This window comes from Dipodomys merriami, unplaced genomic scaffold (genome assembly GCF_024711535.1).
Source record: "Dipodomys merriami isolate MVZ:Mamm:240054 unplaced genomic scaffold, mDipMer1.0.p SCAF_71, whole genome shotgun sequence".
NCBI classification, from domain to species: domain Eukaryota; kingdom Metazoa; phylum Chordata; class Mammalia; order Rodentia; family Heteromyidae; genus Dipodomys; species Dipodomys merriami.
The window spans coordinates 723,793-748,913 of NW_027206302.1; the positions used below are offsets into that span (position 1 = coordinate 723,793).

Here is a 25,121-nt window from a genome sequence, read left to right on the forward strand (position 1 = left end):
CTGGAGTTGGCGTCCCTCCTAGGCGCGCTGTGTCTTGTGGGTGGGAAAGAGCCGAGTGGGCTTGGCGTTCCGAGCTGCTTCACGACTCCAGGGCTTGGAGCGGTCGCTGAGTCAGTGAGTGAGGGGGAAAGCGCGGCGGGGAGGTGGGTGCTCGGACGTGGCTGCGACGGCTCCGTGGTGTAGCCCGAGCCTGTCGTTCTCAGGCCCTGTAGTTCTTCTCAGGCACTGTTCTGAAGGCCGGGACAGCAAGGAGCGGGAGACCGGCCCCTTCGCTTCCAGCTCGGCCCGCGGGCCGGAAGAGAGTTTCGGGGGTCTCCGACCCCGCGGCTGCTGGCCCTTGCGGGACCGGTGCCTCTCTTCAGCAGCCGCCCTCCATACCCAGTCCGGTGCCTGGCGTTCGCAGGGAGACAAGCCTGCCCCCTCCCCCCAGCCCCCCCGCCAGCCCCTTTAGGTGCTGCGTTTAGTTGAAGAGGCCCGCCGGATTCTGTCCCCTAATTCTGCTTTCTGCTATCTTTTATTAGGGCCTCATCTGTCCTCCCCCACCGTCCCAGAGAAACAGTGATAGAGCAGAATGATTGGCTGATCCAGGGCATAGTTTGGCTGAGAAATTGGAGGCTTATACTTGTGTACCAAGCCTTCACTCTTCCAGTCTTCCACCTACTATTTATTGTGCAGAGTGAAGAGGGGACCTGTTGGGAACCCCTACCTCCATCTCAGCGGATTCGTGGTTGGTCATGGGCCTGGGGGCTGTCCCTCAGCTCTTCAGCTCAAGGCTAGCACTCTACCACTTGAGCCACAAGGCCACTCCTGGCTTTTTCTGCTTATGTGGTGCTGAGGAATCGAACCCAGGGCCTCATGCATGCAAGGCAAGCACTCTACCACTGAGCCACCTTCCCAGCCCATCGTGACAATTTTGATAATTAAATGAGTTATTGAATGTCTGTTGTTTAGCATAGTAGCTACACATAGTAAGTGTAAATGTTAATTCTTAGTATATTGTTTGAGATCCAGGCACACATACTCCCCACACTTCCAGAAGTGTATCCCTGGTAAAAGAGTAGCAACAGCAGCAATATAAAGAACCAAAAACTAGCCAGGAGTGGTAGCACATGCTTGTAGTACCAGCTATTTACCCAGGAAGCTGAGGCAGAAGGATTGTTTGAGCCCATTAATTAGTGGAAGAGCAGGGCCAGCGAGGGCAGTGTAGTTAGATCCATCTCAAAAAACAAAACATAACAAAACAACAACAAAAAACCCCAATAGTCTAATAGCTTTGAATCAGTAACAAATTGAAAAGAAATGAGATCAAGGTATCTAAAACTGGGTTGGGAGTATGTTCAAGTGGTAACAGCATCCTGAGTTCATACTCCAGTAACAACAAAGGTTTCCAAAAGTCCCTAGGATTAGAATGACAAAAGGGATTTTGATGAAAGTAAGAGATAGTCAATCTAATGGTATAATTTTGTAGAACTTAACTGTAGACTGTTTTCCTTTTGTGTGTGTGTGTGTGTGGTTATGGGGCTTACCTTAGGGCTTTAGGCAGCATGCTAGGCTAGGGCTCAGTCTCTGAGCTACTTCCAAAATCCCATTCATTTCTTCTCTAGTACAGATGTCTCTCTAATTGTTGCTTATGTTTTTTGTGGCAGGACACTAATATTAGCTTTTGCAGAAGAGAAATGGAGGAGCCATAGAACCTTAAGGATGAATTCAGGGAGACCTGAGACCATGGAAAACTTGCCTGCACTCTACACGATTTTCCAAGGAGAGGTATATTATTTTGGTCTTTGAAAACATCTTATTTATAGGCTATTAAGAATAGGTAGAAGGTAAAGGAAAAGAAAAAGGGAAGAAAAGAAAAAAGAATAGATTGAGAGTACAAAGCATCTGGGTTTAATCCTGCTGTCCAATCTGAGACTTGAGCATTATAGTGTAAATTGCATGGACCAGCAGAGCCTCTATCTGATGATGCACTAAGCTGTAGACATCTAACTGCATACTTGTCATCTTCATTTGTCTGTTTCATAGCATCTCTAACTTAACTTTGAAACTGATTTCTTAAATGTTTTCACTAGTCATTTCTACTTTAGCAATTGGAACTTTTGTCCTTGATTCAAGTACCCAAGCTAGAAATCTGTGCCTTTTTTTTTTTTTTTTTGCCAGTCCTGAGTCTTGACCTCAGGCTGGGCATTTTCCTTGAGCTTTGTGCTGAAAGCTAGTGCTTTTATTTCAACCTCCTGAATAGCTAGGATGACAGGTGTGAGCCACTAGGATGACAGGTGTGAGCCACTGGTGCTCTGATGGTTTTGATTCTTAATACTATTGTTCATCCATCCATCCATAAAATTGATTGGCACCCTCTTTGTCTCAGCTCTTCATACTCTCATTTTACTTGAATACAAACTCTTTTTTTTTTTTCTTTTGGTCGGTCATGGGGCCTTGAGCTCTGGGCCTGAACGCTGTCCCTCAGCTCTTCAGCTCAAGGTTAGTGTTCTACCACTTGAGCCACTGTACCACTTCTGGTTTTCTGAGTGGTTTATTGGGGATAAGAGTCTGATGGACTTTCCTGCCCGGGCTGGCTTTGAACCACAATCCTCAGATCTCAGCCTCCTGAATAGCTAGGATTACAGGCATGAGCCATTGGCCCCTGGCTTACAAACTCATTTTCATGACCCTTCCCTTATTTTACCTCTACTTACTTTTACAGTTCTTTTTCTACCTTGCTCATGCTCCAGACATGCTAGCTTCTTTAGAACTCTACACATTCCAGGTTGGCTTTTTTTTTTTCCCCCTAGGACCTTTGGATATTCTGTTTGGCTTAGTCCATTTATGCTATATAACAAAATTTCTAGATTGGGTAGATTATAAGAACAAAACCTTATGTCTCATACTTTGGAGGCTGGGAAGTCCAGAACCAAGATGCTAACAGATTTGGTATGTGGTAGGGGCTGCTCTCTGCTTCCCTGACTTGCCTATTGCTACATCTTCTAGATAAACGCTGGGTCCTCACTTGGCAGAGGGATGAATTTGCCTCCCCAAGCCCTTAATAAGGCACTGATTAATTCACATGGGCAGAGTCTCATGATCCTGTGGCCTCCTATTGTGGTTGATAGCTGAAATGTCCCCTAAAAGCTTCTGTGTTGAGGCTTGATTCCCAGGGCATCAATATTCAAGGCAGGGCTTTAGGAAGTGATGGGTTCATAATTTGATGAGTTAGAAACTTAGGAGGTGGGACCCAGCTGAAAGGAATGGTTCCTTTGGGGGATGCCCTTGAGAACTATATATTGCCCCTGGCCCCTTTCTTTCTGTCTTTGCTTCCCAGCTCTATGAGGTAAACAGCTATGTATTACCACATGCTCCTGCCAAGATGCTGGCCCTGCCAAATGTTCAAAGTGAACTGGCCAAATAACCATGGAAACAGGAAAAAGAATTTTTTTTTCTTCCTTTAAGTTGCTTATCTCAGGTGTTTTGTTCAGGCAGTGGGAAGCTAACTGAATACATCTCCTAAAGGCCCTTCCTCTTAAATCTGTTGATTAAGGACTAAGTTTCAGTGGAAATTTGGGAGTACAGCCATCCTACCTACCTTGTAAATGAGATCACTGTCTTAAAAAGGGAGTCAGGGAGTTGCCTGGCCCATCTCTCCCTTTTACCTAGTGAGGATATGACATTCCTTCATTCTGAAAGATGCAGCAACAAGGAGCCATTTTGGAAGCAGAATGTGGGTACCCTTATCAGACTTGATCGGAAATTTCCTAGCCTCCAAAAATGGGAGAAAAATATTTCTCTCTCTTTTTTTGTCCCTTTCTGTCTCTGTCTCTTTTTGGTTAGTACTTGGATTTGAACTCATGTTTTTATGTTTGCTAGGTAGGTCACTTTTGTTTTTCTAGTACTGTGTCACATTTATTTGTGGGGTAGCCTGGACCACAATTCTCCTGTTTATTTTTTTCCCACATAGTTGGTAAAATAGGCACACACCACTGTACTAGACTTTGATTGGTTGAGATGAGGTCTTTTGAACTTTTTGCCTGGACTGGCCTTGGACCACAATCCTCGTGATCCTTGCCTTGTTTGTAGCTACGATTTCAGAGTAAGCAACCATATCCAGTGAGAAATAAATTTCTATGATAAATTATCTAGATTTTTTAAAATAGGGATAGGAATCAACTAAGGCACTTGTTCCCTCTAGTCACCAGAAAGTGAGGACCAGAAACATGAAAAAGTGAGGATCAAAGAAGTTGATTGTGTCAGGTGCCAGGTGCCAGTGGCTCATGCCTATACTCCTAGCTGCTCAGGAGGCTGAGATCTGAGGATTGCTGTTCAAAGCCAGCCTGGGCAGGAAAGTCTGTGAGACTCTTATCTCCAATAAACCACTAGAAAACCGGAAGTGGTGCTGTGGCTCAAGCGGTAGAGTGCTCGCCTTGAGCTGAAGAGCACAGGGACAGCACCCAAGCCCAGAGTTCAGGTGCCATGACTGACCAAAAAAAAAAAAAAAAAGTTGATTGCATTCAGATATGAGTGAATATATGAACTTACAGTTGGTGCTCTAGTGGCTGATGCATATAATCCAAGCTATTCTGGAGGCTTGAGATCTGAAAATCTTGGTCTGGAGCCAATCTGGGCAGATAAATCCAAGAGTCTCTTCTCTCTGATTGACCCAGCAAAAAGTGGTAGTGTGTCAACCATGAGTGAAAAAAGCAAGCAAGAATATAAGATACTGAGTTCAGGCCCCAGTACCATCAGGAAAAAAGAAAGTTTCTGCCCTATGCCTGGCTATACCGCTTTCTTTTTTATTCTCTCTCTCTGTCTGTCTACCTATCTACTTATCTATCTCATGAGGTAGGGTCCCACTATGTAGTCCTGTCTGGCCTTAAGTTTAGGATCCTTCTGTCTCAGCCTCCTGAGTACTGAGATTATGGATGTGTACTATCATGTCTAGTCTCTGGCTGTGCTACTTTCTAACTTTGTGACAGATAACTCTCAGCCTCAAATTCATCATTTATATTATGGAGAGAACAAGTTTCAAGGCCAGTGCCAACTCTAATCTGTAGATAAGAAATTAATTTTACCTGAGGCCTGAATTCAGTTGACATAATTACTAAATTTCCCCTCCCTGAGCCATTTGAGTAATTACCCTTGGGACACCAGACAGACTGTGTGAGCACCTAAGGTAGATGCCATCCTTTTAGTTTTACTCTGACTGCACCCTGGGAGACATAGCAATAGAAACACTTGGTACTGGGAGAAGCAATGGAGCCCATCTCTTCTGAAGCACCTTAACCTTTCCTTTTGGGAGAGACCAAATTAAGGTCTGTTATTACCCCTGAAGACTGAGATGTGACTCTGGAGCTTCAAGATTGAAAAGTGAGGTTGTCTTAATTTACAGCAGCAAGGTGATTTGGGCTCTTTAACTTCCAGCTGCTACTGTTAAGTGTGGTAGATAATTACACTTCTTAATAATGTTATACAACATGAGACTTCTTAGCCCTTTTTCTAGAATCATGAAGCAAAACCAGTTAGAGTGCCTTTGGCATGTGCCAAAGACTTTTAAGTTCTTCACCTTGGGCCCATTTTCATACAGAATAGATTGTTCAGTAAACTTGTGTAAGCACTTTGTGTTTGTATACTCCTCATTTGAAAAATGATAGGATTGGAGGAGCTAATCTCTAAAGTCCTTCCTCCGGCTCTCCCTTGCCTACATAGTAACTATCAGCATAATTGTGCTGTGTTGTGTCCTCTGCACTATCTGGTCCTTACATCAGCACAGCTTGTTTCTTGTGGGAAACAGGAGTTTAGAGCTTTTTGGGTTATAACTTGTTCTTTATACTGTGTCTTGGAATCAGTTTGTATTCTCTAACCCAGTATCTCCATTAAAATAGGGATTAGGGAATAGCTCAAATAGTAGAGTACCAGCTATGAGCAAAAAAGCTGAATAAGCACTAGGTCTTTTTCTTTTCTTTTCATTTCGTTTTGTTTTTTTGTCGGTCATGGGGCTTGAACTCTGGACCTGGGCGCTGTCCCTCAGCTCTGCAGTTCAAGGTGAGCACTCTACCACTTGAGCCACAGCACCACTTCTGGTTTTCTAGTGGTTTATTGGAGATTAGAGTCGCACGGACTTTCCTGCCTGGGCTGGCTTTGAACCACAATCCTCAGATCTCAGCCTCCTGAGTAGCTAGGATTACAGGCATGAGCCACTGGCACCTGGCTAAAAAATCTGAATAAGCATTAGGTCTTGAGTTCAAGTCCTAATACTGGCAAAAACAAGCAAACAAAATAAAAATGAGGAAAATGAAAGTGCTTTCTTTGTGTTTTGGAGCTGGAGTTGGAACTCAGGGCCATGCATTTGGCAGAGAGCCATTTGAGACATACTTCCAATCCAGAGAATGAAAGTTTTTTTTTGTTTTTTTAAAAAATTTGTTTTCCTGGTCCTGGGGCTTGAACTCAGGAGCTGTCTCTGAGCTTTTTTGCTCAAGGCTAGGGCTCCACCCCTTGAGCCACAACTCCACTCTAGCTGGTGATTAATTAGAAATAAAAGAGTCTGTAGAGAGCTGGATGCTAGTGGCTCACACCTGTAATCCTAGCTACTCAGGAGGGTGAGATCTGAGGATCCTGGGTTGAAGCCAGCCCAGGCAGAAAAGTCTGAGATTCTTTTTTTTTGTTGTTGTTAATTTGTCTTTATTGGGGTTTAGGACATGGGATGAGAAAGGTCACCTTGGGGCATGCCCTTCCCCAGTCTGCAATTCTTACCTACAATTAACCACCCCAAAACTGTGTCCCAGAGTGGTAGAGCACAAAAGCTCAAGACACAGCACCTAAGTTCAAGCCCCATGACTGACAAAAAAAAGTCTCAAGGACTTTCTTGCCTGGGTGGCTTCAAACTGATCCTCAGATCTCAGGCTCCTGAATAGCTAGGAATACAGGTGTGAGCCACTGATACCCCACTGAAAGGTTTTGTTTTTGTTTTTGTTGTTGTTTTTTAATTTAGTTTCCATCTTTTCCTGAAATGAATATTATTGGTATTTGGTGAAATGAGAACTTTGAGGACCCAGGTTGTGTCCCTAACTTTTATCTAAAGTTGTGTCCTTTTCTACCACTTGCTAATCTTTTTGTGATTTAGTATTTTAGACTGTAAGTTATTATGTGGATATAAATAAATGTATGTATATCATGTGCCATATATCAGTTTGTATGTATCTTTTGTTATCTGTGGCAGCAAAATAAACATAAATGGGACCTTGGGCCTTGAAAGGCAAGTTGTGTCCAATATCTCACAGGTAGGAAATGGCATAGCAAGGAGCCACATCTTTCACTCCAAAGCCTGTGCTCTTCCTACACATAAACTATTCGCCTCATCTGCAACACACACGGTCCTGTCATGTATTTTTGTGATCTCATTCTAGATTGTTGTCAGGAGGAGACCAGTTATCAAATGCTACATTGCTTCAGCCATTAGAATTTTGTCTTTAAAGAGAATCTAAAGCCAGGTGCCAGTGGCTCATGCCTGTAATCATGGCTACTCAGGAGGTTGAGATCTTAGGGTCATGGTTCGAAGCCAGACTGGGCAAGAAAGTCCGTGAGATTCTTAGCTCAAAAAAAAATAAGAAAACCGGAAGTGGTGCTATGGCTCAAGTGGTAGAATGCTAGCCTTGAGCAGAAGCTCAGGGACAGCCCCATGACCACCACCACCACCAACAAAAAAGGAACCCAAAGAGCGGCTCTAATATAGGACTTGTAATTCAAATTCTAGTTCTGTTACCTACTAGCTTTGGCTTTCAGTAAAATTATTTCATTTCTCCACCCATCAGTTATTATCTGTTGAGTACAATTCATAGTTCCAACTTATACAATCATAAGGATTTAAATAGTGTTTTTTATATAGTGACTATGATTCATGTTAGCTGTACAGCAGGGATTATCTTAGTTTTAGTTATGTGTTATTGTATACAGTTATTGTTTTAGTTATGTGAAGCTAACACAATAATTGCTCAAGATCAAGCAACTAAAAGCACTGAAAGGAATGAAGGGGTTTTTTGTTGTTGTTGTTGTTGGTCATGAGGCTTGAACTCAGGGACTAAGTGCTGTCCCTGAGCTCTTTTGCTCAAGGCTAGCACTCTACCACTTTGAGCCATAGCTCCACTTATTTTTTTTTTTTTGGTGCTTAAATTGAAGATGAGTCTCACCAAGACTTTCCTGCCCAGGCTGGCTTTGAACCATGGTCCTCAGATCTCAGCCCCTCCTGAGTAGCTAGGATTACAAGCATGAGCCACCAGCACCCAGCAGGAATAAAGTTTTTTTTTTTTTTTTTTTTTTTGGTTGGCTGTGGGGCTTGAACTCTGGGCCTGGGTGCTGTTCCTCAGCTCTTCAGCTCAGGGCGAGCGCTCTACCGCTTGAGCCACAGTGCCACTTTCGTTTTCTAGTGGTTTATTGGAGATAAGAGTCTCATGGAGTTTCCTGCCCAGGCTGGCTTTGAACCTCGATTCTCAGATCTCAGCCTCCTGAGTAGCTAAGATTACAGGCGTGAGCCACCGGCACCCGCAGGAATAAAGTTTTAATGCATAGGTTGTATTGACTATTTTTTACTTTATTTATTTTTTTTGCGGGGGGGGGGGGGGTCTGGTCGTGGGGCCTTAACTCTGGGCCTGGGCGCTGTCCCTCAGCTCTTCAGCTCAAGGCTAGTGCTCTACCACGAGCCACAGTGCCACTTTTGGCTTTTTCTTTTTTCTTATGTGGTGCTGAGGAATGGAACCCAGGGCCTCAGGCATGCAAGGCAAGCACTCTCCCTCTGAGCCACCTTCCCAGCCCCTGTATTGAATATTTTTATAAGTAATAATGAATTTAGTGATAAATACAGTATGGAATGATAAAATGAATCCAGTCCACATGGTGGTGGACTAGAAGATTGAGAGGAGAAAAAAAATCTGGGATAATCATTTGTCTTGCAGTGGTTCTGGGCCTTTCCTTACAAACATTTATTGGTTGTTCATTACACAAATCCACTCAGTCAGCTCCACAAAGGACCTAAGGACAACTCCTTTTCTTTCTCATTACATCTCTTTAAGTTCTGCCAGATTGTCTGTGTATTGACTTCTTCTCTAATTATACTGATAAACCCCACAGCTCAGATTTGGGTTGAAGTACAACAGTTGTGAAGTTTAAGAAAAATGGCTAATCTTCTTGGTCCATCCCAGGCTGTTAGAGTTCTCTGTATTGAGGTTTGAGGCTTCAGTCTCAGTAGATATAAAGTCAATTTATCTAAACCTGTTGTTTGTTGTTTGCTCCTTTTGTTTATGAGACTCTTGGTGATTTCAGTACACATAAGATTTGGGCAACCCTAGGTTCCTATTATACCTATACTGTGATAACTTTCCTAATTCCTCCAGTGTTTTTAATGTGTATGCACATATACTTATCAGTCTAAAATTTAACAAGAACAGAAAGAATGTTTAACAGATAACTTTCAGGCAGTTTTGTAGCAGTGGTCAGAACCAAATAGAAATTCAGAGAAACTAGCTTAAATGGTTTAGAAGAAAAATATTAACTTGTATGACATAGATTTTTTTTTCAATCTTTGTAGGTTGCTATGGTGACAGACTATGGAGCCTTTATCAAAATCCCAGGATGTCGGAAGCAAGGTAGAAATTCAGCCCTCCCATTTTACTCTCCATACTCTTCATACAGTTTTGTCTTATTTTCTAGTTGCTGTTTTGTTTTTTAGTGTAGTGGTTTAAATACAAAAAAAGTGTCAACAGTTCATTTTTTTAAAATTATTTTTAATTGTTATTATAAAGGTGATATATGGGAGGGCTACAGCTACGTAAGTCAGGTAATGAGTACATTTCTTTTTGGACAATGTCATCCCTTCCCTTGTACTCTCCCAGTTTTTCCAAATTGTTTAATTCATTTTCAGCATAGTGTCTAGTGAGTACCACTGCTGCATTTGTTCACTGTGTGTCCCTCTATTTCTGTGTCCCTGCTTACCCTCCCAAAGACAGATAAGACACACAAACAAGACAAAAAGAAAACAAAAACAGCAACCAGACAGTTCATTTTTAGTAGGCCCTTTATGTGTGTATGCTGGGGTAGATCCCAGGGCTTTTGCATACTCAGCCCATGCTCTGTGGCTGAGCTACATCCCTATCCCATTTAGCAGGTCTTATCTCAGAAGAATGACACTCTTATTTTGTTGGTTTGTTTTGTTTTGTTGGCAGTGCTAAGTATTAAATCCCAAGGCCTTGCACATGCTAGGCAAGTACTCTACTACTGAGCTACATTCCCGGAGAGGATGGTGCTTTCTGGCTTGGAGAGTTCAAGCCCCATGACCGACAAAAAAAAAAAAAAAACTAACTAAAAAACTCATCTGATAATGCCTCTGATTGTGGCTGACAGCTTATAGGTAAATCTGTCAGCCTGACAGCTATGCCGAGACAAGCCTTAAAGGGAGAGAGTTGAGCTTAGGGATGCAGGTAGTTAGGTAGGACATGTGAATTCTAATCATGGCATCTTTCATAGGTTTTTTTTGGACAATAATTTGAACTTCCTTACAGTGTATCTTAGCTTTTCTGAATGGAAAGATCATATTTTTACCTAGGAAGGATTGAGCAATAAAATAACTGTCCTCTGATCAGAACATAACATCTTTGATTCAGGACGGTAGATTTGAATTTGAATTAGTTTCCCAAACCTCTTTTCCTTTAAAAATTTATTTTTATTGTAAAGGTGATGTATAGAGTGGTTATAGTTACATAAGTCAGGTAATGAGTACATTTCTTTTTGAAGTGTCACCTCTTCCCTCATTCCACATACTTCCTTATCTCAAATTTTATTTTAGTGCTGTATAAACTAATAGTCGACATACCATTTCTTTTCCTGGGTTCTAGTAGCAAAGCCAGACTGGTTTTTCCCTTCCAACCTCCTTCCCCCACAAATTGTATAGCTCACTTTCAACATAGTGTCTAGTGAGTATCACTGCTGCATTAGTTCACTCTTCATTCCACCACTTCTGTATTCCCCTCACCCTTCCCAACCAAACTTCTATTATCATAATTTTTTAACCACTACTGAGCTGAAGACTCCTTACTAGTATTCAAATCTAAATTAGGTTTTCTTTCCTTTCTCATAGTGTTTCCTTCCACATTTATTAGCCTCGGTTGTACAGGGGATTTCATTTGGACATATCCATAGGTGCATATAAATTATTTTTCATACCTTGGTACTGGTGACTCATGCATATAATCCCAGCTACTAGGGAGGCTGAGATCAGAGCATTGTACTTCAAAGCCAGACCAGGCAGGAAAAGTCCATAAAACTCTATAATCTCCAATTAACCAACCCCAAATTGGAAGTGGAGCTCAAAGTAGTAAAGTGCTAGCCTTGAAAAAAAAAGGCTCAGGGACAGGCCTAGGCCCTGTGTCAAGCCCCATGACTGACCAAAAAAAAAAAAAAAAAAAAAAAAATTAAATACTTCTCATGCAGAATTTTCTGTGATGATCTACATGTTCTATATCTCTTCTGATTTATTTTCTGACATTAGCTAATCCTCCCCCCCTCCCTCCCTCCCTTACTTTCTGCCAGTACTAGGATTTGAACTTAGCACCTTGCTAGGCAGGTACTCTACAGCTTCAGCCACATCTCCAGCCCTTTTCTCTTTAGTTATGTTTGAGATAAGGTATTGAGTTTTGCATTGGCTGGCCACTGGTACTGGTGCCTAGCCCTCTTCCTTTATGATTTTCTTCACATAGTTGTATAAAGTGTTTTGGTTTAACATGTTCATTTATGTGTGCAGGCATCTTGATCAGTGTCACCACTCCAGTATATCCCACCCTTTACCCGTCTTCTCATTTCCTAGTTTCATTTTCATGTATGTATAAATATGAATTTTTTTTTTTGTCAGTTATGGGGCTTGAATTCTGGGCCTGGGAGCTGTCCCTCAGCTCTTCAGCTCAACCACTTGAGCCACAGTGCCACTTTGTGGTTTTCTAGTGTTTTTTTTTGGAGATAAGAGTTTCACAGGCTTTGCTGCCCAGGCTGCCTTTGAACCATGATCCTCAGATCTCAGCCTCCTGAGTAGCTTGGATTACGGGCATGCGCCACCAGCGCCAGGCTAAATACGAAGTTTTAATAGCAGATATTATTCATTGTAGCATTTAGCCTTCCTTGCTTATGATGGAAGATCGGATTTAGTAGTGAATTCAGTTTAGTAAAAAATTACTGAGCTCCTTCTTCTGGTTTCCTTTTCAAATTGGAATTGAAATTTCAAATTGAAATTCAGAAATAAAAAGTCAAGCAAGGAGCTGGTGACTCCTGCCTGTGATCCTAGCTACTCAGGGGGCTGAGATCTGAGGATCAAGGTTTAATGCCAGCCTGGGCAGGAAAGTCTGTGAGACTCTAATCTCCAGTAAACCAAAAGTGGCACAATGGCTCAAATTGGTAGAGCACTAGCCTTGAGCAAAAATGCTTAGGATAGTGCCCAGGCCCTGAATTCAAGCCCCAACACTGACAAATAAGTAACTTGTCCAAGTCAAGATATTAAATGTCAAGTCTGAGACTAGATTCATTTATTTGCTAAGCATGATTTATTTTATTTTTCTGGTGGTGGAAATTCACACAAATGCTTGAAAGTGCTCTGTTGCTAAGCTATAGTTCTGAATCTAGCCTTTTCTTTTTCTTTTTCTTTTTCACAGTATGGGGTTGGAACTTGCTAAGCACTTTCTCTACTTCTGAATCATGCCTCCAAACCTTTTTTGCACTGATTATTTTGTAGAGTCTTGCTTTCTGTGTAGGTGTATGTCCGAACTATAGACTGTGAACCACCATGCTTAGCTACTTCGATTGAGACAGTCTTGCCCAGGATGGCCTGAAACTATTCTTAGCCTCTCTTGGCCTCTAGAGTGACAGACACATACTTCTGTGCCCAGCAATGGATTGAGAAGGGATCTTATGGACTTTTCTGCACAAGCTGGCCTTAAACTATGATGTTCTTGTTCTCAGCCTCCTAAGTAGCTAAAATTATTGATGTGAACCACCAACACCTAATTAGACGTGTCATTCTTGATAGTCATTGCTAAGTGATTTCCAAAAGTTTAATATTAGAAGTATTTATTATGTTACTGTGCTTTTGCAGCATTAATTAGTTATTTTTACACATTTTACTAATTTAGCATATTTTAAATAGTACATCATGCAGGATGCTGGTGGTTCATGCCTATAATCATAGCTATTCAGGATGTTGAGATATGAGGATTGAAGTTTGGAGCCAAGCTAAGCAGGACAAGTCTGTGAGATTTTTATCTCCAGTTAACCAGCAAAAAGCTAGAAGTGGAACTATAGCTCAGGTGGTAGAGTGCCAGCCATAAGCAAAAATGTTAAGGAGCAGTATCTAGGCCCTGAGTTCAAGCCTCAGTACCAGCACCAAAAGAAAACAAAAATTGCTGGGCACCAGTGGCTCATGCCTGTAATCCTAGCTACTCAGGAGGCTGAGATCTGCAGATTGTGGTTCAAAGCCAACCTGTGCAGGAAAGTCTGTGAGATTTATCTCCAATAAACCATCTGAAAACTGGAAGTGGTGCTGTGGCTCAAGTGGTAGAGTGCTTGCCTTGAGCTGAAGAGCTGAGGGACAGCACCCAGGCCCAGAGTTTAAGCCCCACAGCTGACCAAAAAAACAAAAAACAAAAACAAAAAAAACCACCAAAACTTCTGTTTGTAGTTTTAAATTAATTATATTTTTAAGTGAAAATTTTCCTTTTGTCTTGCATGTCTTTTCCTAGCCCAATCATTTAGTGTACGTGTACCAGAAATGACCTCTGTTTTATTGTTTTTTTTCTGTGCTCAGGTCTGGTTCATCGAACTCACATGTCATCCTGTCGGGTTGATAAGCCCTCTGAGATAGTAGATGTTGGAGATAAAGTGTGGGTGAAGCTTATTGGCCGAGAGGTAAAATTCTATACAATTTCATAGGGTTAGAAAAGATTAGGAGGCTAGGAATGTGGATTAGTGGTAGAGTGCTGCCTAGCATGCATGAAGCCCCAGGTTTGATTCCTCAGTACCACATAAACAGAAAAGGCTGGGAGTGGAGCTGTAGCTTAAGTGGTAGAATGCTAGCCTTGAGCAAAAGTAGCTCATGGACAGTACCCAGGCCCTGAGTTCAAGCCCCAGGACTGGCTGGGGGCAGGAAAAAAGATAGGGAAAGATGAGCCTTTCTTGGAATTTTATGATATGTTGTTAATTCTAGCTGATTATTTTTAAATCCGTCACAATCATCTGTCTTAAATTTAAATCTTCTAGTCAGGTGCAATGGCTCACACTGTGATCCTACATAGTAAAGAAGTGGAGATCAGAAGGATCATGGTCCAAGAGAAGTTCAGACAAAAAAATTGTGTCACCCAGTCTCAGCCAATTAAAAAGTTGGGTATACAAAGCAATTTTAGGCACACATACAAAGAAAGCAGTGCTGGTAGTATCACAATCCTAGACCTCAGGCTTTACTACAGAGCTATAGTAACAAAAACAATTTGGTACTTGCACAAAAACAGGCCTGCAGATCAATGGAATAGACTAAAACCCAGAAATAAAGCCGTATACATATAATTATCTGATACTTGACAAGGGAGCCAAAAATGTACAGTAGAAAAAAGATAGCTTCTTCAATAATCGGTGTTGGGCAAACTGGATATCCATATGTAGAAAACTAAAAGTGGATCCCTGTTTGTCACCATGCACCAATATTACCTCAAAGTGGATTAGAGACCTCAATGTCAGACCTGAACTTTTGAAACTATTGTTAAAATGGAGTAGGAGGAACATGAGAACTTATAGGCATAGACAGGAATTTTTTGAAGAGTCCCAGGGCACAACACAGTAAAGGACATAGTTACTAAACTAGAAAGATGGCCAACAGACTGGGAGAAGATCTTTACCAGCAATACATCTAATAAAGGCCTAATAGTCAAAATATACAAGGAGCTCAAGAAACTAACCCCCGCCTCAAAACTAATAAACCAATCAAGAAAGGTGCTAAAGAGAGACTTCTCAGAAGAAGTAAGAATGGCAAACACATGAGGAAATGTTCAACATCCCTAGCCATAAAGGAAATGCAAATCAAAACAACTTTAAGATTCCATCTTACCCCAGTTAGACTGGCCAGCATTAAGAATTCAAACAACAATAAATGTTGCAGGGATGTAGGGAAAAAGGAACCTAGTACAACCACTCTCGAAGGTGGTCTGGTGGTTCCTCAAAAAACTAAAGATAGCTGGGCGCTGGTGGCTCACGCCTGTAATCCTAGCTACTCAGGAGGCTGAGATCTGAGGATCACGGTTCAAAGCCAGCCCGGGCAGGAGAGAGACCGTGAGACTCCTATCTTCAATAAACCACGAGAAAACTGGAAGTGGTGCTGTAGCTCAAGTGGTAGAGCGCTGGCCTTGAGCTGAAGAGCTGAGGGACAACGCCCAGGCCCAGAGTTCAAGCCCCACGACCGACAAAAAAAAAAAAAAAAACCTAAAGATAAATCTCCCCTGTGACCCTACTCTACTCCCCTATGACCCACTCTTGGGATTCTACCCAGAACATTACAAGTCAGGATACAGTAAAGACACTTATGCATCCATGTTTTTTGCTGCACTATTCACAATAACTCAACAATAGATGAGTAGGTTAAAAAAAAAGTGACACCTAAGCACAATGGAATTACACACACACACACACCAGAATCAAAAATAGCTGAAGGTATGGCTCAAATGGTATCTGCCTAGCAAGTACAATTCCCTGAGTTCAAAGCGCAGTACCACCAAAAATAAAAAAATAGTAATAAAAAATATCTGGCCATCTGGCTGATGGCTTATTTTGTAATCCTCGCTAGTCTAGGGCTCAGAGTGTGGTAGAGTACTTGCTTAGCATGCATGAAGCCCTCAGTATCACATACACAGAAAAAGCCAGAAGTAGTGCTTTGGCTCAAGTGGTAGATGCTAGCCTTGACCGAAAGAAGCTCAGGGACAGTGCCCAGGCTCTGAGTTCAAGCCCCAGGACTGGCAAAAAAAAACGAAGATCAGTCTGAGTAAAAAGGCCAAATGAGAGTGTGAGGCCATGAATTTAAGCCTAAGGACCAGCATGAATGAGTGAATAAATGAGCAACTGAATGAGTGAAAAACAAGAAAAACATCTCTGGTTGTCATGCAGTCAGAAGGAATGACATGAACTGTGAAAGTGGTGCAGTAAGTGCTTGTTTGTAAAGCTCTCTTCCATGCAGCTTATCTCATGAGTTGAATAAGAAGAGTAGAAAAAAAACAACCAAAAGGAGTTATAACCAAGAAGATTATAGGGCTCATACCTATACTCCTAGCTCTTCAGAAATCTGAGACATGAGTTCAAATCCCACAGTTGTGCGCGCGCCCGCGCATGCGCGCGCACACACACACACACACACACACACACACACACACACACACACACACACACACACACACACACACACACACACACACACACACACACACACACACACACACACACACACACACACACACACACACACACACACACACACACAGAAGAAAAGAGAAAGAAAGAAAGGATGAAAGAAAGAGAGAAAGGAAAAAGGCAAAAAATAACCAGAATGAGAGAAGGATAATCTGTAGGATAAGTCTTTTTATCATAAACTTTATGTATGTATGTATGTATGTATGTATGTATGTGTGTATGTATTTATTTATTTATTGGGTCTAGTCATGGGCCTGAACTCTGGGCCTGGGCGCTGTCCCTCAGCTCTTCAGCTCAAGGCTAGTGCTCTACCACTTGAGCCACAGTGCCACTTCAGCTTTTTTTTTTCTGCTTATGCGGTGCTGAGGAATTGAACCTAGGGCCTCATGCATGCAAGGCAAGAGCTCTACCATTGAGCCACCTTCCCAGCCTCATAAACTTTAAAGGGTACCTGTCAGGTATATTTCATTTTTGGCCAGAACAAAAAAAAAGCACAGAGAATCTGTAGTGGTTTCTCCTAATATCTATCATGTACTTCTACCATGGTAGAAGTGAGAACAATATGAATTGCAACTCAGATGAAGGTTATAGGGCTGTGAGTGTACAGACCACAGGAGGCATGCAAGCCTGCATTCATCCTGTTCTTCCACCTGGAAGGTCTGGGAGGGACCTGAAAGCTATTCAATGGAGAATGAGTATGTAGTATATGCTTGGTTTGGGGGAGCCAAGAAAGGACCAGGTGCCGAGCACACACCTGTAATCCTAACACGTGGGAGATCAAGGTATGATCTTGAGTGCTAGACTAGCCTAGTTACATAGTAAGATGTCTCACAAAACAAAAAATGTAGCTGGGTGCCGGTGGCTCATGCCTGTAATCCTAGCTACTCAGAAGGCTGAGATCTGAGGATCGAGGTTCAAAGCCAGCCCAGGCAGGAAACTCTATGAGACTCTTATCTCCAATAAAGCACTAGAAAACCGGAAGTGGTGCTGTGGCTCAATCGGTAGAGTTCTCGCCTTGAGCTGAAGAGCACAAGGACAGTGCCCAAGCCCAGAGTTCAAGCCCCACGACCTACAAAAAAAAAAAAAAATATGAGCTAGGTATGTATGTCCCAGCCACTATGGAGCGTAGATATAAGTGGAGGAGACACACTATTTTTGAAAGTAAACGTGTGTATGTGTGTGTAAAACAATTGCAGTCTGTTCAAACTTTATTGTCGATTTAGATAGTCATCAGGGGGCTCTCAGAGGAGATGAGACCCAAAGGAAAAGTACTTAGTCATATGAAGAGTTGGGATAAGAATGTTTTAGGTCAAGAGAACAGCTGATGCAGACTCTGAAGTGAAGAAGGGCTTCCTATGTCCCAGGAAGCAGAAGAAGACCAAGGTGAGTAGCAAGTGTCATCTTGTTTAAAGATGTTCTAGACCAAGTCAAGAAGGAGATCTACTCTTCAGGATATTTGAAGATCTATTCAGGGTTTATGATCTCTGAAGTTTTTATTTTCTGCCTGATTCTCCTGGTGGGCCTTGGATTTCTGAGCAGAGGACAAGGATGAGATACAGATCATTTCCTACATTTCTGCCATTAGGTCTGCCTGTTAGGTTTCTTTGTACTCCCATGGTTCCTAGCGTAGCACTTTGTCCAGTACAAGAGCCCAGCGTTGTAGGATGATGAGAACTCCGATCCCTAGTTAGAAAATTGTATGTTAGCAGTCTCAATTATATACTTATAATATTTGATGACTCTGCTTTTTTTCCCCCCCAGATGAAAAATGATAGGATAAAAGTATCCCTCTCCATGAAAGTTGTCAACCAAGGAACTGGGAAAGACCTTGATCCCAACAACGTTATCATTGAGTAGGTAAAGGGTTTGGAAAGGCTTCAGTCCCACTCAGGCTGACCTGGAACTTCCACCATTTGTTGATTTAGTTGTTGATGAGTTACGCAACTTTTGTGATCTTTAGTTTTTATGGATATGAAGTATATATAACATGACTATGGAATTATTTCTTTTTTTGTGTGTGTGCCAGTCCTGGGGCTTGAACTCAGGGCCTAGGTGCTGTTTCTGAGCTTTTTTGCTCAAGGCTAATACTTTGCCACTTGAGCTACAATTCTACTTCTGGCTTTTTGATGGTTACTTTGGAGACAAGAATCTCTCAGACTATCCTGATCGGGCTGGCTTTGATCCTTGATCCTCAAATCTCAGCCTCCTGAGTAGCTATGATTACAGACATGAGCTACTGGTCTCTGGCTTAGAGTTTTTTCTTTTCTTTCTTTCTTTTTTTTTTTTTTTTTTTTTAGGTCCGGCCGTGGGGCCTGAACTCTGGGCCTGGGCGCTGTCCCTCAGCTCTTCAGCTCAAGGCTAGCGCTCTACCACTTGAGCCACAGCACCACTTCTGGCTTTTTTCTTTTTGCTTATGTGGTGCTGAGGAATCGAACCCAGGACATCAGGTGTGCAAGGCAAGCCCTCTACCACTGAGCCACCTTCCCGGCTCAGTTTTTTCTTTTTGGCTCTTTTCTTTTATCAGTTGTGGGGCTTGAACTCACATCCTGGGTGCTGTCCTTGAGCCACATCTCAACTTCTGGTTTTCTGGTGGTAATTGGAGGTAAGAGTCTCATGGACTTTCCTACCCAGGCTAGCTTCAAACCAACTATGATCCTCATCTCAGCCTCCTGAGTCACTGGGTTTATAGGAAGCATGAGCCACTGGCTCCTGATTAGTTGTTTCTTGATGTTGAATTTTTTGTTTTATTTTGTTTTGCCAGGCCTGGGGCTTGAACTCAGGGCCTAGGCACTGTCCCTGAGCTTCTTTTTGCTCAAGGCTAGCCCTCTGCCCTTTGAGCCACAGCACCACTGCCAGCTTTTTTCTGTGTATATGGTACTGAGGATTCGAACCCAGGGCTTCATGCATGCTAGGCAAGCATTCTACCACTAAGCCACACTCCCAGCCCCTGAATTTTTTTTTTTTTTTGGTAGTGTCTCCCTATACAGTCCACATCTTCCTGCCTCAGTCTCTGAGTGCTGTGGGCATGTGCCACCAGGCCTGACTTAGCAGGTTCTAAGATGAAATACTAAGATGAAAATCTCTTTGCATAGTAGGGCTCTATTACTGTTTTATTTCCTTCTCTGTCTTTTTCTGCTTTTATTCTTTAATCTGTTAACCAGCAAGCATTCATGAAATACTACTGCTTGCCCTATCCTAGTGTTCTCTGAAGCCACATAGAGAGCGTGTGGGAGAATGGGGTAGTCTTGGAGCAATTCCAGTGGTGTTTAGATTCTCACATCTTCTGAATACACCACCTTTCTTTCATTGGCTTTTTTGAAAAGGGTTGAAGGTTTTTCTTTGAACTATGATAATGGCACAGAAAATGTTCTGTTTCAAATACTTCCTAAAATTTTAATCAGTGGTTCTTGAATCCCTGAGATCCTTTGAGAAATCTTTAGCAGTATAGGACTTTATGCTTACTAGGTAGGAGTTCTCCTACTGAGCCTGCATGCAGCCATTGAGGAAACTTGAGGGGCTTAATAATTGTTTTCTGTTATTTCAATAAGCCAAGTTGCTCTTTGGCTAAGTGGTACAGGACTAGCCTTGATCACAAAGAGATTCAGGGATAGTGCCCAGGACCAGCAAAAAAAAGAATCCCAGAAAGCCAATAAAAAAAATCATACACTAATTCTTAGGTTAATTGTGATATTATTTGTTGCCTTAAATAGTGAAATATATTATTCTTTTATGCTAATTGATGCTCTCTGTGGAAGTTAGGTCATTAATTTTTTTTATTTATTTTTATTTTTTTTTTGGTTGGCTGTGGGGCTTGAACTCTGGGCCTGGGCACTGTCCCTCAGCTCTTCAGCTCAAGGTAACCACTCTACCACTTGAGCCACAGTGCCACTTCTGGTTTTCTGGTGGTTAATTTTTTTTTTTTTTTTTTTTTGGGTCCGGTTGTGGGGCCTGAGCTCTGGGCCTAAGCGCTGTCCCTCAGCTCTTCAGCTCAAGGCCAGGGCTCTACCACTTGAGCCACAGTGCCACTTCTGGCTTTTTTTCTTTTTTGCTTATGTGGTGCTGGGGAATCGAACCCAGGGCCTCAGGCATGCAAGGCAAGTGCTCTACCACTGAGCCACCTTCCCAGCCATCTGGTGGTTAATTTTGGAGATAAGAGTCTTGTAGACTTTCCTGCCTGGGCTGGCTTTGAACTTTGATCCTCAGACCTCAGCCACTTGAGTAGCTAGGATTACAGGCACAAGTTACCAGTGCCCGGCAATTAATAAAAAATTTTGAAAAGCTGGATCTGGCGACATATGCCTGTAATCCCAGGATTTAGGAGGCTGAAGTAGTAGGTGAGTTTGAGTCTATATTGTGCTACATAGTAAGACCCAGACTCATAAACAAGCAACAACCATGAAAACAAAAAAGTAATAAATGACATTTGAGTGAGATCATGTTTGAAGAAGTTTTTTTGGGGGGTGGGTCATGTGGCTTGAACTCAGGGCATGGGTACTGTCTTGAGCTTTTTTGCAAGGCTAGCTCTCTACCACTTTGGGTTGCAATGCCACTTCTGGTTTTCTGGTGGTTGTATGGAGGTAAGAGTCTCATGGACTTAACCGGCCTAGGCTGGTTTTGAACTGCGATACTCAGATGTCAGCCTCCCGAGTTGCTAGAATTACAGGTGTGAGCCACTGGTACCCAGCTCAAAAAGTGTCAGATCTTTTATATTCCTGAGCAAAATCACTTTGGATATGAAGGATTTTTTTTCTGAAAGAAAAAGATGTGTTATTTATCAAAAAAATGTACAGTGCCTGGCATTATTCAAGGTAATTCACATACCTTAATAAATGCAGTTCTCATGGGTGGGTGTGATTTCCATTTTACTTTGTATTTCTATTTTCTAGCATTGCTTGATGATAAGTAACTAGCCTGTGTTTACGTAGGGAATCTAGTGTTAAAGTTAAGCCCTTATTGTCACTAAATGCTTCTAACTATTGCATGTGACTTAAAGTTTTTCATATTCTGTAGTACCTTAGTCTCTAAATATTGACATTTGTAGGGCCGATTGTTATCAAAACACTTTCAGTGATAGTGGAAATCTTTTACAACTCATAATTCAGAGAGGTTATTTAGGTCTGACACTAAACTGATGACATTATAATAAATTGCTTTTGTTCCAAAGAATTCTGTTTGCTTTAGACTAATTCAAAAAGCAGTGAAATTTCCCAGAACCATGCTTAACAATGATAAAATATGAAACAAGATAATGAACTAATTGGTTTTCAGAAATAGGGTAGGGAGAGGGAAAGGCTTCTGGTTTGAGAAGTGACCAGGTGTGTGGGCTGCTTCTAGTTACAGCAATGTGACTGAAGCAGTGACTTTTGTCATAAACTGTGGCAGTAGGTGCATTCAGGAAAGCATTACAACATAATGAAATGAATGCAGGTTTTAGAGTAAGACTTAATTACAAAGAATCCTAGTTCTGTTCCAAGTTAGTACATGACCCCCAGCTTCTGCAGAAAAATCACAAGTTTGATACTAGTCTGGGCTATATAGTGAGACCCTGTTCATAAGCAAGCAAGGAAGGAAGGAGAAAGGGGAGGAGGAAGAAGAAATGGAGAATAAAAAAGAGGAAAAAGAGGAGGTAGAAAAGAAGGAGAAGAGGAAGACCTAGAAGAGGTGTTAGAGGTGAACTTTAAAGAAGTTCCAAGATCAGTGGTTGGGGCAGAATGTGGAAGATCTTTGTCCTCTCCATTTGAGCCCACAGCACATGAAACTGTTGCCCAAAATATGTGAACTAATTACCTATGATCTCCTTTGATATAGCTGTCTTGCATTTCTCTGGGTAATATTTCTCTATTTTTACTGAATTATAAAGACCTAGTAAGGCCAAGCATGGTGGCTTACGCCTATAATCCTAGCAACTCAGGAGGCTGAAATTTGAGGATCACAGTTCGAAGCCAGCCTGGGCAGGAAAGTCTGTGAGACTCTTATCTCCAGTAAACCACCAGAAGACGAGAAGTGGTGCTGTGGCTCAAGTGGTAGAGCGCTGGCCTTGAGCTGAAGAGCTGAGGGACAGTGCCCAGACCCAGAGTTCAAGCCCCATGACCGACCAAAAAAAAAAAAAAAAAAAAGACCTAGTAAGTAAAGGGTTTGAAAATCTTAGGTGAAGCTAGAGTCCAACATTAGATATTCATGTGAAAAAAGATATCTGGAGGATAGCAGAGTGGCTCAAGTGGAAGGGTACCTGCCTAGGAAGTAGGAAAGGCCTGAGTTAAATCCTAGTCATGCACACAAACACACAGACACACACACAAGAATATTTTTTGACTATGGATATAAATTATAGATATAGAACATGATGTTCGACCATGTTTGGGTTTGATTCTTAGCACCAGAGAGAGAGAAAGAGAGAGAGAGAGAGAGAGAGAGAGAGAGAGAGAGAGAGAGAGAGAGAGAGAGAGAGAGAAGGGAAGGGAATGGAATGCAATGGAACGGAATGGAATGAGGGAGAAAAAAATGTTTTGAACCTTGGGTTAAGGTGGGGAATGAACAGTTAAGATATTGTAACCCAAACAGCTCACCATTCAGATCTAGGCATAATAACACTTGAAAAGCTGAGGCTGGCAGATGACAAGTTCAAAGCCAGCCTAGGCTATACATTGAGACTGTGTCTTAAAAACATAAGTAAAAACATCATCCAAAGAAGAAACATAAATATATGAACCAGTAAATAAAAACTACAAAGTGTGCCAGGATTAAGGTATGTGTAAGTTAGAGTTTAGAAAAAGGAAGTAATCTAGGATGATGTTCTTCATATTAACTACTTGAGTACCTTAGTTGCAGGTACTATGTGTTTTTTTATGTTTTATTACAATAGTAAATGTAAAAAAAATAAAATCTCTTGACATGGGGAACATTTAGACTCAATTGATTTTTCAGCCTCGCTCATTTTACCCAATACATTGAACAGAGCAGGAAGAAAAATGAACAGAGCAGGACAGAAAACCTAAAAAACCCAGCATACAGCATTACCTTGTAGTATCTGGCCACATCCCTTAAGAGGGTCAGCAGTCATGTTTTCTTCATTACAGGCAAGAAGAGAGGCGGAGGCGGTCCTTCCAGGATTACACAGGGCAGAAGATCACCCTCGAGGCTGTCCTGAACACTACCTGCAAGAAGTGTGGCTGTAAAGGTAAGGACAGGCCTGCCATTTCTGTATTTCCCTCCCCATAGATGGACCCTGCCTCATAGAAGAGATAGCTCAGGGTTAGGCTGTCTCACTCTTTAGTCAATTGACAGTGGCGCCTGCTGGTGCTGTTATATATCAGAGAGTGATATGAAGCTGTTTTCTGTTTTCTTTCCTTAACGCTGGCCCTGCAAGATTCCTGAGCGACGTCATTGTCTCCCCCACATGCCTGCACCCTGCTTTCTGTACTTACCCTGACTGGGTAAGGTTCCTGTGTCCTATGCCACAGAGGGAAGAGTGTTAGATTATGATTTACACTCTAATTTTATTTTTATGTTTGGTCAGTAGTGGGGCTGGAACTCATGGCCTGGACACCATCCCTGAGCTTTTTCACTTCAGTCACACCTCCACTTCCTATACTCTAAATTTTATCGCAAGGGACAATTATTGTTCTGTAAAAATTAAGTGACTTGGACTTATATTCCTTGAGGATCCAAGTTGAGCTCTGTCTTCCATATCTTTTTCTAACTTCAAACCTCTGGGTACACAAAAGCCTGTTACTAACAACAATACAGGCTAGTGACTTCCTTATAGCTTGATTTCCTCAGGTTTCTTCTAGTCTTTCAAATATTAAAAAGCTCTGTCAGCCTGACTTCCCTTGTTGGAGCCATAAGAGGAGTTGACAGCTTCTCATTTTCAGAGTGACCTTAATTTGTCACCTCTTTCCCCCTAGCCTTCCATCTGTCCTGCTCTGTTCATTTTTCTGCAGTGACTTGTGGCAGATTTGTGGCCCTGGCTGACGTTATGGGATTTTAAGAACCTATTTATTATTAACATAGAGGGAGAAGGGAAAAGTAAAACTGAAAGAAAGAATATCTCCTGGGAAGGTTGGGTGCATACCAGGTATTTGGAGAACTCTGAGGTGTCCTCCTGGAGCCATTCAGCTTCTAGACTCAGGTGCAAAGTAGCTTGCACATAGCTCTCTAGTTATGTAGTTATATCTGCTCTTGAGATGGGATCTGTGGGAAGCTGTGTAGGGGATGCCATCTGTTAAAGGGGCCTCCCATGGCACTATATGAGATGGAGAGGAATATAGAAAATAATAAAGAGGAAAGTAATCATTTGTTCCAGTCAACAAAGGTTGAGCCAAAGGTAGTTGGTTTTGGTGCAGCTAAAAAGCCCAGAACAGGGAGGCATGAAATCTGCCATGAGTAGCTCTGTTTCTGTATATGACTTTGAGGTATTTCCTTTGAATCCTCTGCAATTGCATGATATTGGATCTCATGATTCCTCAGGCTCTTGCCAAACCTGACAATCTGTGAATGTTCATTGCCCCTCGGTGACTGTGCCTGTCTCTCTATGTTGGCTTGGCTGTGAGTGCCCACTTCCTGCCAGCTATCTTCCTTTAGGATTTGACCTGCCACTCAGTTCCCCTTGCCTAAGTATTCTGCTCTCTGGAGCAGCTTTTCACTGTCAGGAATGAGTT

At 42.1% G+C, this 25,121-nt stretch overlaps 1 protein-coding gene across 1 annotated transcript in view; it reads left to right on the forward strand.

Annotated features, from left to right (window-relative positions):
- Positions 1–21: 21 nt before the first annotated feature.
- Zcchc17 (zinc finger CCHC-type containing 17) overlaps positions 22–25,121 on the forward strand; it is a 38,055-nt gene continuing 12,955 nt past the window's right edge. The window contains exons 1-6 of the mRNA XM_070008786.1: positions 22–114; positions 1,647–1,767; positions 9,569–9,626; positions 13,823–13,923; positions 18,226–18,317; positions 23,541–23,641. Coding sequence (XP_069864887.1) covers positions 1,702–1,767; positions 9,569–9,626; positions 13,823–13,923; positions 18,226–18,317; positions 23,541–23,641 — 418 coding nt within the window. The 5' untranslated portion in view covers positions 22–114; positions 1,647–1,701. The remainder of the gene's footprint in view (positions 115–1,646; positions 1,768–9,568; positions 9,627–13,822; positions 13,924–18,225; positions 18,318–23,540; positions 23,642–25,121) is intronic.